Source organism: Acanthochromis polyacanthus, chromosome 9 (assembly GCF_021347895.1).
Source record: "Acanthochromis polyacanthus isolate Apoly-LR-REF ecotype Palm Island chromosome 9, KAUST_Apoly_ChrSc, whole genome shotgun sequence".
Lineage (NCBI taxonomy): Eukaryota > Metazoa > Chordata > Actinopteri > Pomacentridae > Acanthochromis > Acanthochromis polyacanthus.
The window spans coordinates 22,710,398-22,728,448 of NC_067121.1; the positions used below are offsets into that span (position 1 = coordinate 22,710,398).

General features: G+C 38.8%; 1 protein-coding gene across 4 annotated transcripts; it reads right to left on the minus strand.

The window, feature by feature from the left end:
• Window positions 1-5,419: 5,419 nt before the first annotated feature.
• LOC110960055 (ranBP-type and C3HC4-type zinc finger-containing protein 1) lies at window positions 5,420-16,602 on the minus strand. Of its 4 annotated transcripts, none has more exons than XM_051953554.1 (9): window positions 16,122-16,602; window positions 11,583-11,757; window positions 10,377-10,472; window positions 10,136-10,277; window positions 9,945-10,035; window positions 9,581-9,866; window positions 8,016-8,110; window positions 6,336-6,440; window positions 5,420-6,246 (listed from the first exon to the last, which is right to left on the minus strand). In XM_051953554.1, the coding sequence occupies exons 1-9, from the start codon at window positions 16,383-16,385 to the stop codon at window positions 6,196-6,198; spliced, it is 1,305 nt and encodes a 434-aa protein (XP_051809514.1). In that variant the 5' UTR covers window positions 16,386-16,602; the 3' UTR covers window positions 5,420-6,195. The 4 variants fall into 4 exon arrangements, with proteins under 4 accessions (XP_051809514.1, XP_022062815.1, XP_022062814.1 ...); XM_022207123.2 differs by having other exon boundaries at window positions 6,336-6,443; window positions 16,122-16,601; XM_022207122.2 differs by having other exon boundaries at window positions 8,016-8,116; window positions 16,122-16,601.
• Between the last annotated feature and the right edge of the window lie 1,449 nt (window positions 16,603-18,051).

Genomic DNA, 18,051 nt, shown 5'->3' on the forward strand with positions numbered 1-18,051 from the left:
TACAACAACACAACATGTGAGGGGGTTACAAGCAAATGGGTGTTAGTAAAATAAAAATAAATCAACAGAACTTAAAGTGAACTTCACGTTGACATTGATGGGCATTCCAACCAGGAACAAAGTAAAAGATCATCAATACAAAAAAAATCTTCCTGTTCACCTCTTAAAACCCCAAAACACACTGCAGTAGCACCCTAAACTAAAACTACCAATGGGTTCCCTGTTTTCCTTTCTGAACACTTCAAAGGTCCCTCTCTATCTCCCCACACATCCACCAACCACTGGAACACGTCTCCAAAGTTCTGCTGAAGCTCAGCTTCCCCTCAGAAGAAGTGCTGCCGGATGAAGGAGCCTTTTGAGAGGCAGCTGGCATCATGATTAGACTGTACTTTGGTCTGTTCCAATCCATCTTCAGCTCCAGAGACGGTAGGCGGGACGAGTCAACGGAGGCCGGGTGGACGAAGGCATGCAGCTGAGTACAATCCAGAAAACAACAGAGGAGGAGAGCAGCAGCCCAGGGCCAGAACAGACAGAGGAGCATAGTATGTCTCTGAGAAAACATCATAGTATAGCCTTATTTGGTATGAAAAAATGCCATTATATACATTGTATATTGTACAAATAACAAGTCAAGGGAAAGAGACATACATTGTAGAATTGTAGTAATTGTGGGCTGACTGATTTACTGATTATCAGTTTTTTTATTTTTTACTGATTTACGGTAATAAATACATTTTAAAATGGTGCTACTTTGGCTCTGAACCTTTATGTACCTGTGGTCGCTGTGTCTTCTGGAGTGATTTGATTGGTTATACATCATGAATAAAACTCCTTTAACTTAACATATGTAAACAAAACAAAAACGTATCAACAAAGTTTTCTGTTGGTGTTTGTGTGCTTCTAAATTTAACTCCAAGATTTTTAATACTTTCATGTACTGCAAATGAACATCTCCTCCAAATGTCTCACTAATAATCACTATCGGCTTTAAAATCTCAAAAAACACCCCTCTATACTTGACCACACTTAGTACAGTCCAGTTCCCCCTTCTATAAATCTGCTTGGACTCTTCCACTTCCTGTCTGTCAAAGTGCCCTTCTACCTAGACAGGTTTTGTTGGAGCTCATGCAACAAACATTTTGGGTAACTGCACTTTAATATGGATGGATGACACTGAGACTGAGTTCAGATGTGTAGCTCTGTCATTAAATAGTAAATTATTTCTCAGAATTCACAGAGAAAAGTCTGAAATGTTTGCTAGGTTAGCATCCCACATGTTCTTTGGCTCAGCTAAAGCTAACTCTCTCCAACTTCTGGATCTCTTGAGTTGCTTGTTGTTAAAATATCTTGCTAGAGGCACTGAAGCTCAGAAAGTCTGAGATGTTTGTTCAAAAATAAGCTCATTCTCAAGTCTTATCTAAACTGTCCTCTTTTGTTTGAACTTTCCCTAAACTTAGGAGTAAATCACAGAGCAGCACATCTAGACTCGGTCTCATTTATGTAGAGATTAAACTTCAGTGTCATTCATTGATGTTAAAGTGCAGTTTTTCAAGTGTTTGTTGCACATGCTCCCTACCAAACCAGCCCAGGTGGAAGACGATGTGAAGAGAAGCTCCAGAGGATGAATATCACCTTTACGCTGGAAATAAATGTCCTTTAATTAGACATTGTCATGCAAAAGTTGGATTTCCTTTTAATGATGTTCAAATTATTGTTGATGTTGGTTTCTAAATGTTTTTTGACACTTGGGCCCCAAAGATTAAAACCTTTTATGGCTCATAAGCTGCAACAATTCACACATAAACTATTTTTCTGACTAAACTAAGAAAAAAATGTGAAAAACTGCCTGATTCCTGCATCATGAATGTAAATCTATTTGGTTTTTATGACAGTAAACTGAATATGTTTGGGTTTGACATTTAATAAACCAAAACAAGAAGTGAATTACTGGAGAAAACAATCAACAGATGAATGGACAAAGAAAATGTGTTTTCCAACATGTATGCCTGAATTACTCCAACATTACAAGATACATACAATTTAAATTCAATTTTATTTATATAACACCAATTACAGGTCAAATTGTCTCAAGACGCTTTATTTTTATATATTTTTTGTCATATTTAAAATATGACAAAGTAAGAAATTTAAACCTTTACTAATCCAATTTATTATTTGGTTTATGAGAGACTAATCAATTAAAATAACTTTCTCCACTAAAACTAATAAACATGAGGTCAAATAGAAGGAACAGTTTTAAATCCTGCAGTCCCACGACGACAAGAATAAAGTTTCTCAATAAAAACTAAATCTGCTGGTGGATTCCATTAAAATCCTAATAAATGATAATAAAGTGTGGTACTAAAGGTTTGTGGTACTAAAAATCTCAAATCTCTCAGATATCTGGGCGTGGTTCTGCCATCTACTGAGGGCTCGTCCAGTTGTCTCCTCTGTTTAATTTGATCTTCTTAAGTCTAACTGGTGTCTTTTCAAATGTTTTGTCTTTAGTTTGATTCTTCTTAAATGTTAAGTTTTGCTCTTTTCTCACCTTTTATTCTTTTGAAAAATGTCCTTTTCTTTCCCATTGTTTAATTTTCAGATGAAATATTTAAGGTTTTTCTTTTTAAACGTATTATCACCTTTTGATGTTTAATTTTCTTTTTTAAATGCTCCATTGTATTTTCTGTTTAATTCCTATTTGAAGTTTAATTGTCTTTAAGATTTAATTTTCTAATTAAACATTTGATTTTTTTAAATTAAATGTGTTTTTAAAGGTTTAATAATCTAATTAATTGTTTTGTATTTTTTAATGGTTAATGTTCTTCTTGTTTAATTGTATTTTTTAAATGTTTATCTAAAATATTTCATCTTTAATGTTTATAATTTTGGTTGAAAAATGTTTAATTTCATAATTACAAATTCATACAAATTCATAACTTGTATCTTCTGTTTAATTATCTAATTAAATATTTTGTCTGTTTAATACAATTTAATTGCATCAAATGTTTATTTTTTTAATAAAGTTTTATTGTATTAAATGTTTTTTCTTTTGATTTCATTGCTTTTTTAATGTAGTTTATTTCTTTAATCTCTTTTTCTGTCAAGGTTTTAACCCCAACCTTAAAAATTAAACAAACCCTTAAATCACAATAAAAATACTTCTGTTGTCACAATCATGAGTTAGTCAGTTATTCAGTTTATCAATTCAACTTTATTTGTTTAGCATCTTTCACACAGATGACAAAACTAAACAAGCAAAGAGAAAAAAAAATATGCTAAAACTATGATTAAAACTCAAAAAGCTCAAGCTCTCATGTAGAAGTCCAACTTATTTTGGATCCTTGTGGAGAGTTTAATCTTAAGAGTTTGTAAAGCTGTTGAGTTTTTAGAGTCACATGGATTGTTTTGACATTTAATAGAGTTTAGTGTCTGACTGTTCTGTTCATCCATCCATCCATCCTCTATACACCGCTTTATCCTCACTAGGGTCGCGGGGGGTGCTGGAGCCTATCCCAGCTGATTCAGGCGAAGGCAGGGGACACCCAGGACAGGTCGCCGGTCTGTCGCAGGGCTACATACATAGACGAACAATCACACTCACATTCACACCTACGGGCAATTTAGAGTCATCAATTAACCTCAGCATGTTTTTGGACTGTGGGAGGAAGCCGGAGTACCCGGAGAAAACCCACGCATGCTCAGGGAGAACATGCAAACTCCATGCAGAAAGATCCCAGGCCTACCCCGGGATTCGAACCAGGGATCTTCTCGCTGCAAGGCGAAAGTGCTAACCACTACGCCGCTGAGCAGCCCCTGTTCTGTTCAGTGAATGGATAATTTAAGTTATGAAGACATGTTTTGTGTTTGCTTAAGCACTTTTTATTGTTTAGTTGGTCGATGTGGTCAACTTGAAGCTGTTGAGTGTGTGCATTAAAATCCTCCAAGACAAATGTTACAAAGTGGAGTTATTTCAATTATGCATGTATTTATGGAAAATACTGAAATGTGTTGTGCACATCCAGCCACAGAACTTTCATCCATATTTGACAGGAGGAACCACTTTTAATACTACCTGCCCTTGCTCTGTTTTTTTTAGCTCAATGTTTTTTTATTATCCCTTAAGGTTATCTCTATAATAAGATTTTAACAGGCAAAACACTCTTAAATTACACCAGAAGGCAGGAAATGGGATCAATCATTTTCAAAATTTTCTAGGGGAGGGCCCCCAGACCTGTCAGCATCCCGCATAAACCAAATCTCACTAAGGTCTGGTCACAAATTGCCAGCCCTGTAGGTCCATGTGACTGGGGAGGGGGGATACAGCATTCACATACAGTCTATGTCAAAGACTCTATGAGCATGTAGTATATGTTGTCACTGGAAGTAGTTTGCACTGTTCAAACATACAAATGTTACCTTAATACAGGTATTTGTTTCAAAGCTTTATGATGTGAAAAACTGAGATTTGAAAATTTGTGTTTTTTGTGCCTTGTCATTTTGTAAAGATGTTGTTTATTTTTGCTATTTTTTACATTTTATTATTTGGAAATACCAAAATTTGAACGTTATTTTACATTTTTGTGTCAGATCTCATCATTTCTAAAAAAAAAAATAAATCAGACATTACAATCACACAGTTACTCATGACTTTCAGTACTTGAGTAGTCTTTTCACCACATACTTTTTTACTCTTTTTACTTCTAGAGTGATATTACTTTTACTTAAGTACAATTTTTGGCTGCTCTACCCCCCTCTGAACTCAAACAACAATTTATAAAATATTAGAAACATAAATATCCGCATTTCCGCAACTTAAGAATTGAACCTGCTGTAAAATACATTTACTGTGCCCAAAAAAAACAAAAAAAACAACCACCAAAAAACGAAGCCAAGTTTGACAGGTAATATTGAGGCTACTGGGAATGTCTGTTAGTTTAACCGCTTGACGCCTATTGTCACAAATTTGCAACATACCACTTCAGACTGCAGCCGAGATAGCATATCCATTCCCCAAATGCAGGTTTGTGTATATTCAATACATACCTCGGAACCTTTTGCAAGCACTGGTTTCTTGTTATTTAATTGTAAATAAATTCAAGCGTCAAGGGGTTAAAGAATTCAGTTATAAACCAAAGTGTTACTCTTGGTGAAAATGACATCATCCAATTCATCCCTAAAAACATGGCACTACAGCCAAAGTCTGGATCACCAAATCATTTAGATCCATCCTCTAGACATCCACGAGTGTCTGCCGAATTTCACAGCAATCCATCCGAAAGCTGTTGACATTTCAGTCCAAACTCAGAAGGAATACTGACATCCCCATATCCATTTTCTCGCATGGATAGAAATGACTAATTAATCAGTGCACTGTAAGTCTGCTGTAGAATAATTTCCTCCATCAATCAGACATTCAGGATTTGTTCAATTCCATTTTTATTTATTCAGCTAATGCAAGTTTTAACAGTATTATGTACTGAAAACAGGTCATTCCGTTGCTGTCACAGCTGAGAGGGAACCGAGTAAAATCAGATCAGTTACTTAAAATGTACATCAAGTACTCAATGCATCTTGGTAAAAATAATACACTCAATACAATGTTATAAAAAAATAAAAGCACTTGACAACCCTGTAAACGAGACATTCCTTCTCGTCTCGGCCATGATTTTTTTTTTCTTACACACTTTACTTTGGCGCCAACAGATGCCACACTTACAAACAGAACAGGTTATTGCACAAGGCTTCACCTTTCCTCGCACTTCACAGTTGGCAGACACTGAGAGTATGACATTCCCTTCATCTTCAGCTGCAATCAAATGGAAAGAAATGATCCACTCTCCTCCTAAAATAAATATTAGGCCGTCTGTGTTGTTTGCGCCACACCACACACATACCCAGTAAAATAAATAGCAAAGAAGTCTGGCCAGATGCAGATGTATGTCATGGTAGGCCCATAAGCTCTCTGTCAGCAGTTCATCATCTGAGCCTCGACCAGTGCAGCTCTGTGTCATGCTACAGTGCCTCAAACACCCCAGTCTGCAGCAGCCGGCCGTCAGAGGACTCTCAGTGCACTTGACAGTCTTTATATGAGTATTTAGTCGACATGTATGTGGCAGGATTAGCCTTATCCCTCTGTGTGTTTATGTGTGTGTGGAAGTGAGTGGGACATGAAAACCAGACAGCGGTAAGGGGCAGTCAGCTGCTGCTTAAACCAGAATCTCCCCGATCCTCTCTCCTTCCTTTCTCCTTTGGAAGAAACAGACGCAACCGTCAGTGAAGGGGAAATTTTCAAAAAAGGCACACAAATGTATCGATTGCTAGATATCGTGTAGTACCTGCTGGATACAGCTCTGCGTGTCGGGTCTGGCTGTGGCGCAGATCTCGCAGCCTGGACGAGATGGCTTGTTGATAAAAGTGCATGAGGGACAAGCCCACTCTGTCTGCTGAGAGAATGGAAGTATACAGTTTTAGATTCTCAATTCAGACAAGAACACAGGTAACTATGTCTCCGTGCAGGTTAACCACACACATACCCACACATGCATATCCTGTTAAGTTGTAGCCACGCACCAACTCCAGTGATAAGGTGGCGTATCGTATATACAAACTCCCAATACTATGAGACAATAGCTTCTAACATCTGACATGCTTTGGTTTAACCCTTTAAGCTGCAGTCAATTCCAGCCATTTTCAGTACAAAAAAATCGCTAATATTCTATTTGTAAATAAAAATATGATGAGAAATACATCGAGAGGTGCATTTCCTCGAAAACGACCGATTCGTGGAGTATATACCGACTTCAAGACATGTTTTGGACAAAATATGTGACTGGCTTGTTTCGTCTGGATGTAAAAGGTTGGATTATGGCCGTTTTTTGTGGAATATTTTCATCTGTGTGTAATAATGAACCCGGAAATGTGAGTCGCGCTGTGTACGTTGAAGCCGTGTATAGAGAACGGATGGATGAATATTTGTTGTTTGTCGGACAAATGTGTTTATACAGCCATGGCCATAAGTTTGGACACAAGTACCATGACGCTTGTGAATCTTAGAAAATATCACAAAATTGTCACTTACCAGTCATAGCCATCAACCAAAATGAAATACAGATATTTCCAGTGCATAAATTTGATGTTTGACAGCAAATATTGACATTGGAATATTAACTGCAAATTGTTGCACAAATTTTGTCATTGACTGACGAAAGTTCTTCATATACCATTTGCTGTCAAACATCAAATGTATGCACTGGAAATATCTGTATTTCATTTTGGTTGATGGCTATGACTGGTATTTATATTGTAAGTGACAATTTTGTGGTATTTTCTAAGATTCACAAGCGTCATGGTACTTGTGTCCAAACTTATGGCCATGGCTGTATTACTCGCTGTGGTAATCACATCTGAAAGAGGTTTATACCGGCGGATTCATGAGAGTCTAAGCTTTCCATCGGCGTATAGTGTTTGTATAATCGCGTTTGCAGTTTCAGACATTTAGCAAATTGCTTATGCAGATCTCAAAGTGTACCACGGGCGGGACACTGAAGTGCAACGGGTTAACTAGTGTAAATATGGACTGCAGTTCAATTCAATTTTATTTATATAGCGCCAATTACAGGTCAAAACTCATATGTCCATAAGCCTAATAGGGCTCAACTACATTTTACCATACCACTAAACTAGACTCAGATAACTTTGATTTTAAGTAAACAACCGCTGAATAATCCTCAGGACTAAACTATTTCTTATAGTTACATGACCAGTCAAAAGTTTGGACACACCTCCTCATTCAATGGCTTTTATTTAATTATTTTATACATTAATAGTGAACACATCAAATCTATAAAATAATACAGGTGGAATTATGTTGTAAACAAAAATGTGTTAATCCTCAGTATTATTCTACAATGTAGCAAATAATACAAAGAAATAAAAAGTACTGAATGAGAAGGTGTGTCTAAACTTTTGACTGGTAGCGTAAGTATCATGATAAAAGACACTGATTGTCCACATACCTGTGTTTTACTGGCTTTGTTGGTATGATCATTCAGCTGCAGCTTGTCAATGTCGAGAACATCTTTAATGTCACTTGGTCTGTCACTTCCTCCACCTGTACCTTTTACAATCAATGAATACAAACCATAGATTAGCATGCAATCCTATGCAAATCTTAAATCTTTAAAAAAAAAGTGATTTGAATATTCTCCTTACATTTCCAAACCGTCAAAACAATATTCAGGAAATTCATGCTGTAGGGGTGAAACTCTTACACTAGGTTTTGCTGCAACACAGTGTAGACAGTGTCTGACAATTCCTACACTGCAGGGGTTGTAGCTTTTTCTATACATAGCCCCCCACCCCCACCCCCCACCCACCTAAAAGGCCAGAAGGTAATTTAATGAAGTTAACATAAACCTAGACCTGCTTTGTCAGCCCATTCTGTAGTACATAATGGTCTGGCTGTACCACACTATCAATCTGCTATAGGGGGGGAAAAAAACACTTGGGCTTATTTGTATTTCTCTAAACCAATCACAGTCGCTGTGGGTGGAGCTCTGTGAAGGATGTGGCTTTGGTGTTCCCTCAGAATAATGAAGAGTGGAACATTTGTATGCAGGAGATGAGCACTGCTATTAGAGGGGGTCATTTACTGACACTAACTAGCAGGGCTGCCTTTACTGCATGATCCAAATCCTCTGCAAAACTTTCAGTTTTCAGCATGGAAAGTTGTTGCCCACAAGTGACTGTTTTTGTTTCCGGCAGCGAAGAAAACAGCACCACACAGATAACAGAAGGGAAGGCTAATGCCGTCTGAAATGAGCGGCAAACATAAACCTAAATGAAGTCATTTCAAAGCTGACATGTGATGATGTTCTACTGGAGTCGGGTGCTCAATTCAAACACCTGATCTAATACTGCTTTAGCTGGATGTTTAGTGTTGCTGTCCTGCTGTATCGTTCAGAACAACCGTTAAGCTTTTTTTCCAGATCCACAATCAGCTGTTCCATGCTTGCTCATTCCAAGTGTTTTTCCACTGCACCACACGGAAAGTACTACGCTTGAACCACTAATATATTATAGGTCAGCTAATGTTTTCGCAATTACAGCAACCCTGTGATTTCCCAGTACAAAGTTTTTGGTGTGAAGCAGCAAAAAAAGAGGAAAGGTTCAGTTTACATCAGCAGTAACATAAAAGCTGCGATAATAAACAGTGAAATAAAGCTGATATCTGAACTTACAAATAGTCACAAAGGAGTGAAACTAAACTCCAAATAGCAAACGTCAGCTAGAAGCTACAAAAGCAGTGAATCATACAGTACATAAGCACGGTTAAGGAACTGGCAGTGCAGCCATACCCCGCTGTGATGCTGCAGTGAAAACACATGCCATAAGAGTTAGGCATGGACCAGCTCAAGCAGGCAGACCCAGGCTGGGGGAAAAAACTTTTATGTGTAAAAGAGGTCTGTGAGTCCTACACTATTCATCCAGTACAGATATGAGCACTCAAACACTTGAACTACTTGTCTAAATCCAATATAGTATACTGCCTAAACTGCATCTGAGGGGTTTGTTGACTCACCCTGGTTGGTGTGAGGAAGCCTCGAGGGCAAGGTGCTGTAGCCCCTCCAGTCTTGGGAGGTGGGGCCATTGCCTGGGGGTAGAGGTGGGGCGAGGAGGGCGCTCTCCAAGTCCTGCTGGAACAGCTGGCGGGTGATGCGGGCTTGTCTGGCAGAGATCAGGTAGAGGTACGCTGTATCACCGTCCTTCTGCACCCCGTAGGACGCCAGCGACCTGGGCTCGGTGCACAGACACTGACCAATCACCCAGCGCTGCACGCGAGGATGGAAACCATACTCGAGAAACACCTGAAGAAGAAGAGCGGTGACTCAGTGAATGACAGCCGACTACACGCTAATGTAAAGAGTAATTAGGAGTTTTCTGACCTGTTGCTTGAGTGCAGCCACAGTCATGTAGGGAAACACCTTGACTGTAACGCAACAGGATGAAGAAACATCCTCCACGACCACCGATAAACTGCAACACAGACACGACACCGTAACGCTCAAACACACTGTAACCTGGAGGACATATCGGTCACTGATAAAACCTTCAGCCCAACACTTTCAATTCTCACCTAATTTCACCGTCGGCGTAGTTTTTTTCTGACAGCTGTATCGTCAGCACTGCTTTCTGTCGCGCCAGTGCGGATGCGTGCTGTGAGGCAGCTTGAGTGTCACCTGCTTCAATGGCCCTGGCGAGCTCCAAGCATAGCTCCTCTAAAAAGAAAGGGGTGGCAATCAAATGACAAATCAGGGGACATTTTTAGAGCAGAGCAGAGAAAGAGAAGACGCCTGGCAGTAAACAGAGACACTCACCGGTGAGCGGCAGCGAGGCCGAGCTCCACTGCTCCATCGATGCTGCTGCCGTGTTGTTCTGTTTGCCATCTGATTCATACGTGTTAATATTTGCGACTGTCAGAGGAGAGATGAGGAATTGTGTTACTAAGGTGCTTTAAAGCACGTGGCTTATTAAAGTCCTCACTTTAATAAGAACTGTTATCAGTGTTTGTTTTCGCCGCACTGGGCAGGTAAAGGTCCAACGCCTGCAGAACACAAGAATCTAACATGATAGATTCTTGTACCTGCACAAAGGTGACTCTACAGCCTCCAAGCAGCATACTCAAAACTGGATTTTAGTTTAGCTTTAATTCTCCTTTATAACCTCTTGCCTTCAGATTAAGTACTTGCTTTTATACTTTAAAGCTGGCCATTGCTTAAGGTACAATGCTTCTAATTTCTTCTTCTTATTTTTGCTTGTGAGCAATAATGGTGTCTTTTTAAACACTATTTTTGAGTTTAAATAGTTTTAAATACAATTTTCCCCTTTATTGGGTGGCCAATAGTATAGGAAGTGATAGAGAACCTGGGGAAAGAGAGTGCTACAATAAAGAATTGAACTGACGAGCAAATCAAACAGTGAATGAGGCAACCAGAGGACACTCTTGTTTGATGTTGCTCTTCATTATCTTGTTTTTTTAAAAAGGACTTGGAAGCATTTTTATTTGACCGATATGGTGAAAACAGTGAGCAGCACATAGTGTTAAAGCGAGAATCTTCCACTATAGGCAATAGAACAGGTTTTGCTGTGGCTGCTTTTGAAAGTAAGGAAATATTGCTGCTGCTGTTGTTGTTGTTGTTGTTGATGATGTGGTATTGACATTTTTGGATGGTCTGCAACATTTCAACTGTGAGGTTTTGTGCCTTCAAATGATGTGTAGTTTGTCAAACCATTGAACACAGATTTGGCTTAACAGGAATGAAAACACACAGAAACAGTGAAATTTGTCAGTTTTCCTCTTCAGCTTTCGGGGCAGCTTCTTGAGGGCTAATGTTGTTTATTAGTTGTTTGAATCAAGTCTGTCACAACAAATTATTACACATATTTAACTGTGACATGAATCACTACTTATTTGAGTCATTTATGTAATTTTTGATGTCTGTTCCATCCTTTTGAGCACAGAAAACTGTGCCATCAGGCTGGTTAAAAAAAACATGAAGGAAAACTAGAGTTGTCCGACTGACCTCTATGTGCCTCTCTTAGTGACGACATGACCACGGTGGCCCACTCCTCGGCCTCTCGGTCGCAGCGGAAGTTGAAGCGGATGCAGTCGTGGGGCGGAGCAGCAAGACGCATCTCGTGGCAGCGAGAAGATTTGACTTCATACTGCACCGAGCGCAGGTCAAATTCTTCAATGAACTGAGGGTAAAAATACAATTTTCATTTATTTTACAAACACATGCAACGTTTATGTCCATTGATTAAAAATCTCAAAGTTCAGTTTTGGCTTCAACTGATAATTTCCCTCGAGATTAATAAAATATCTGTCTGTCTGTCCATCGCCTCAATGTTTTCATTAATATTTTACACAGCTTCCATATTGAAACGCTGGAACTAACTAATGTTTGACAAAACAACTATTTAAAAAAATGTTGCAGATGAGTTTCCTGGCAAATCACTAGTTAATAAGTTGACATGAATGTGTTTTTTGTGTGGGGAAAAAGCTGAATTATATTCAAAGTGTTGACAAATAGGACAAACAAAAGCAGCTTTAGGAATCTGCATACACTACCGTTCAAAAGTTTGGAGTCACGTAGAAATGTCCTTATTTTTAAAAGAAAAGCTTTTTTTCCAATGACAATAACATTAATAAGAAATACAGTCTAGACATTGTTATTGTGGTAAATGACTATTCTCGCTGGAAACGGCTGATTTTTAATGAAATATCTCCATAGAGGTACAGAGGAACATTTCCAGTAACCATCACTCCTGTGTTCTAATGCTACATTGTGTTAGCTAATGGTGTTGAAAGGCTAACTCATGATTAGAAAACCCTTGTGTAATTATGCTAGCACATGATTAAAGGTATGAGTTTTCATGAGAAACATGAAATTGTGTGAGTGACCCCAAACTTTTGAACGGTAGTGTATACACATATGGCAGAAAACTGCAGAAGACCTTTACTTAATAGTTTATATTCACCATTAAACTTAACATGAACTTGGATAAAGAATGACTGTGAAATGAAGATGCAAAGTGTAATACACTTTGCAAGGGTATTACAGCAGAAGAAAAGGAAATAATCCCTTAAAATATGGCTGAAAAGAAGCAAAATCCTCATTCTGACAGAAAAAGACTTCATTTGGCAGCACAATCTCTCTTCCAACATTCACTATTGCAATGAGGGGAATCTTTAGAACATTGAAGTCTGTTGTGCAGAGACAAAGGCAGCAAAGAGGGATTTGCCTCCTGCCAGACAGAGTGTGCATGAGTTCTCTGATATGACTGTGTACGAAAAGTCTTACAGCTCAGACAGACGAGCAAAAAGAAGCCAGGATCAAAGTAAAAACCATGCAAATCAAGAAGCGTCTCAATTGTCAGGGGGAAATCTGTCTGACTTGAGATGAAAAGCAGATTCTGAGCATGTCAGAATTTAGGAAGACAGCACAAAGGACAGATTCGTTTGAGAGTTAAGTTTGGATGTGGTGAGGCTGGCAGGGTGCAAAGTCAGGTCGGTCAGGTCTTTATATATATATATATATATATATATATATATATATATATATATATATATCGAGTACGGAGAAGAAGCTAGAGATGCATCTACTACTACTGTTCATCTCAACTAAATATTTGATCTGCAGAATGTCAGAAAACTAAGAAAAATGCAAGTTACAGTTATCTAACACCAGATCAGTGGCTTGAAAGTGTGTATTTTTCCAAGCCAATGGTGCAGCCCCCTTCAAAGTAGCAGTCTGCTGTCACAAAGATGCTCACATATGGTCACCGGCAGCCTAAAGGTAAGACACATGAGCTGATGACCAGATTCAGTCCATGGATTACCATGAAAGAATGTTTGAAGAGTGTTTTCAAGAAATTGCAAAAATGTCTGCTTTTCTGTTTTATATCATTAAAAATTGTAATATCTTCTAATTTTACACTATTGTTTGACCAAAAAACTAGCTTATAGAGTGATAAATCACAAAAACACAGTTCTAAAGGTGACTGAAGTTGTGATAATCAGTTATTCCATCCCAACCAGAGTGCCAACTGAACATCTCTAAACCAGAACTATGCTGCACTATGCTATGTGCAATGCTGACACAGCTACTTAACAATTAATTAAAAGTTGATTGGCATATTGTCAACTCATAGTTTAATTAATAGTTCAGGTAATGTACTGTTACCCCTGCAAGGTTGTGAAGGTCTTTACCGCATATAGTTGTTGGGTGAATGATAAATTTAAAGAATACTTCCCAGTAGCGGGGCAAAGAATGTAGATTTTCTTGTTACTTAGGATCAGTCTGTGCTTGGTTACATGCCATCTTAACATGCAACAAAAGTCCACAGCCACAGTTCTCTGGCAGCAGAGTAATGCTGGGCTGTTTGAAATATAGATCAAAAGAATTCATCCGTTGCACTGCTACAGTTTTAGATCACCTCAAACAAAGCCTGCCAGGCTCCGTATTTCTTGCTTACTCTAGCTCTTCTTCGGGTTAACAGGCACTTCATTACTCTCAGCTGCACTGAGGCTCTGCTTCTTGATACAAATACAGACACAGGTGATTTTAGGCTAAAATGGTTACCTTTTTCCTTGTCAGTGATGCGAACAACTGTTTTTGGAAAGTCTGAACACAGTTGAAACCATATGAAACCTGAGCAGAAGCGGATGGTTTCAGAGCGTCTAGGAAAATGTACCTCTGTGTTCAAAGCGGTGAGTGGAGTGCCAGGACTTCCTGTTAATCTCACTACTGCTCCATATAGTTATTTTTATCAACGGTACTTAACTTCGGCTCTCTTTATCTCAAAGAAAGGCTGTATTCACCACCACAAATGTCATAAAGAAGCCACAGCTGAAAAGTACAACAAAATCCCCCTTTTTTAAGGCTCAGCTTTAGTTTTTACATTCTAAGTCCCGCTATTTTCTGGTAAGCATCGTGGGTACACATTTAGGGGCTAAAATGTTCCATTGAATCAAAAGACGCAGAGTTCAAAGGACTAATATAGACTTCCCATAACATGCAGAGAGAGAAACTAGAGCTTCTCTGTTCGGATTCTCAGTCATCCAGGACGTGCTACTCCCAAGAGGTTCAGTGAAAACAACTGGACTTCTCTTTTTGGTTCATGAAGATGTTTCACCTCTCAACCAAGAGGCCTCTTCAGTTCCAGTTGCCTTTTCTGGCTTGGTTAGGTCCTTATCGGATAGGTATTCCACACACTTTTCTGCAGTGCCCTCTAGTCCTCTTGTTTCTCTCTTGCTGGTGTATATGTTCTGCTACTCATCACAGAGTGTATTATCTGAATTCCTGCCTTTGCTTTCCTTGTGTTGTGCTAAACTTGCCATTTCAAAAAAAAAAAAAAGAAAATTTGTCTATAGCTGTAAGGGTAGGCATGTTGAACAGATCCTGGTGGGTCGGTTCACTTCCGTCTTCAAGCACATTCATAGCAAAGTAGACCTATTACATTCTCTTACTTGGTAGGCGGTCGTGTGCCTTCAGCAGCATCTCTTCTGCTCTATAGCATTTGACAGATTAGCCGAGGCAAAAGCTGTTAGAGACCAGACTGAGTTGTCTGTATCTCATGCTGAAACGGAGGTGGTTCATGTAGTCTGAGAGTTTTCTTGACATCCTCTCGTACTCCTGTATCATTTGAAGAGCGTTCATCCCAAAGTGCAAAGCAATGTGTCTGTGTCGATCCTCAGTCATCCAGGTCTTGGTAATCCTAAGAGCTTCATAAAAAATTAAACTAGACTTCTCTTTTTGGTTCTTGAAGACATTTCACATCTTGCCCAAAAGGTTTCGTCAGTTCATCAGACTCCACACTAGTTGAAAAAAAAAAAAAAACTAAAAGAAAAGTTGGAAGCAAAACCAGATAGGGACCACAAAGGTAATCAGAACTGAAGAAGCCTTTTAAATAGAGGTGAAGCATCCTAAAGAACCACAAATAAAAGTCCAGCTGTGTTTAACTGAAGCTCTCAAGATATCATAAAGCTTTTTAAGCTACACATGACAACACAACACTGCAAACTCATAATTTGTTTGCTTTGAAGTGTTGCCAGAACAGAAAAAGACAGTCAGGGGAGTCTCGCTGTAGCTATTTATCACTGTAATCAGCGATGAAGTATTTCCACAGGATGCTGTTAGGATGGCAAGTCTGGAAAATGAAAGTGAAACTAAAAGTCTTCTGAACTACACTCCTGGTAACTCTCACAGCAAAATAAATTTTTTTTAAATACAAATATATCAGCTGCACTGTTTGGGGTTGAATTCTGAAGACTATGGAAATTGTCTGGTATGCAGTTGAGACACTGGATCCTTATGACAGCTACAGTAAAGTGTTGTGTTGCAGCCTCCTGTTGTACTGAATAATATTGTGATTTCATCCTCAAATCTGTCACTGCGGAGCTGCCTGTCTCTAGCCCAGAGCTCCATAAAATGGCGTGTACGGGCCTGAGCTGCTATAAAATATAAATGTAATTCGACACGGCAGTTCCTCACAAGCATACCTCAGCTGATAACTACAGCATTTCTTCTAAACAAACAGGTGTATGCGTGAAATCTCACCACACTGCGGTTTCCGCTTGTATCTCGCAGCGCCAGTCGGAACTCTCCGGCCCGGCTCGGGTCCATGCTGAGCTGAAGCCGCAGAGCCTCGCTGCCTGCTCCGGGGAGGCACAGGGGTCGGATCCCGGAATGGCACACCGAAACACGGACTGACATTAAAACAGTACTGCAGCAAGCCGTCGGCGCAGGCCCGCCGCATGTCGCCTGTTGGGACGAGGCAGGGACCGGGGCTGGAGGAGCCCAGCCGCCCGAGCTGAGAGCCATGTCGCGGACACCGGAGGCGGAGTGAGGGTCGCTGCTGCTGCCCGCTTCTTCTGCGGCTTTAGAAGCTCCACCGGTGTCTGAAGACGACGTGTTTCTTCACGGGCAGGCTGTGGTTGTCTCCTCGCCTCGCAAATTCTTCCATATCTACCCAAACCGAGCAGACAAGAAAAACAAAACAGGAAGCACAGGAGTACGTCTGTTATTTCACTCCGTAGAGAAACTTGGCCGTGAAATATCCGACCTCGTATAAATGCACAAAAAGACAAGCTGTAGAAGGAATGGAGAGAAACACTGCTTATATTTATTTACATTTTATTTTAAACACATCTATATAAAGCATTAACTGAAAAACAGAGTAATTACAATTCTATTTAAATAATAATAACACGTAGATGCCCTTCTTTTAACTACTATTCTAATGACTTGGAATTGTCCACTGCCAAAAACCAGATATAAACAAGTAAAATAAAAAAAAACTAACTAAGCCTGCTTTTATTTGTGCTTTACCAGAAAAGATGAACTACAGAATACTCCAGAATGCACATTGAATTAGTTTAATTTAATTTATCAAAAACAACATAGGCAAGTTGAATAACATGCACGCAGAATTTCTAGGATAATAATAATTAAAAGTGATTAGCTAAAACAACAAAAACAAAAAAATACAAAAATTTAGAAAATTCTAAACATACTAAAGATGAAGTATGCAAAGTTAATAAGAGTACAGGTAGTTTAGACCAAAGTTGGGGGAAAAAATCAAAAGCCTGATGAATTCAAATCAGTGGGGAAAAAATGTCTTAATTTTACTTCTAAAAATGGATACATTTTTGGTAGATCTTGTTCCAAGGTGAGCTGGTTCCAGCAGTGAGCAGCACAATGACTAAATACTATTTCACTGTGTCTAGTCTGAACTCTGAGCATCACTAACTGACCAGAAAACAAATCTCTGATATATTTTGAGCTCAGTACAATCAAGACTTACAGACCATAGGTATGGCCTTAAATTGATTCTACATCTACCTGGGAGCCAGTGTCGGCATCGAAGAATCAAAGTAATGTGCTCTCTCAGTATTCTAGTAGCAGCATTTTCAATGAGAAGCAGATGTTTGACGGTCTTATTAGGGAGGCCAGTAAGAAGTGCATTACAGTAGTGAACTCAGCATGACCATAACCATAAGCTGTTTTTCTATTCTACTTTATTTTTTCATTGTTTATTTTATCAGCAAGAAAACCAGTGTGAAAGCCAGTGGCAGCTGTCACCCTGCCGATTTTTACGACAAATTTAATTGTAAAAAAAATAAATTAGTTGTTAATATAGAAGAAAACACTTAAAAAGACACACAAACACTTGAGAAGAAAAGAGCAAAATGCTGCATAAAGACAGGCTACACAGCATTTTAAGGATTGTACAAGGTGATTATAAGGTCCTTCTAACATTAATGTTTCACTTGGCTCTTGTTGTCTGTAGCATCTGGGTTAAGATATTAACATTCCTGTTTTATTGGATTTCAAAATTTAAAAAAAATCTTTAAAAAATCATTTCATAGATTTGCAAAAAAAAATGAAAAAAGTAAAATAAAGCTGACAAAAAATTGATGTCATGTAAAGCTGTTGTATTTTATATGTATGTTATTCCAGTGTACATTTTCAAAAAAGTGAATTATCC

Coding starts and splice junctions, on each gene's coding strand:
- LOC110960055 (XM_022207121.2), bottom strand. CDS start 16,385: ATGGCTCTCAGCTCGGGCGGCTGGGCTCCTCCAGCCCCGGTCCCTGCC. Junction 10,036..10,135: donor TACGCCGACGGTGAAATTAG/GTGAGAATTGAA, acceptor TCTGTGTTGCAG/TTTATCGGTGGTCGTGGAGG. Junction 8,117..9,580: donor GCTTCCTCACACCAACCAGG/GTGAGTCAACAA, acceptor TGATTGTAAAAG/GTACAGGTGGAGGAAGTGAC.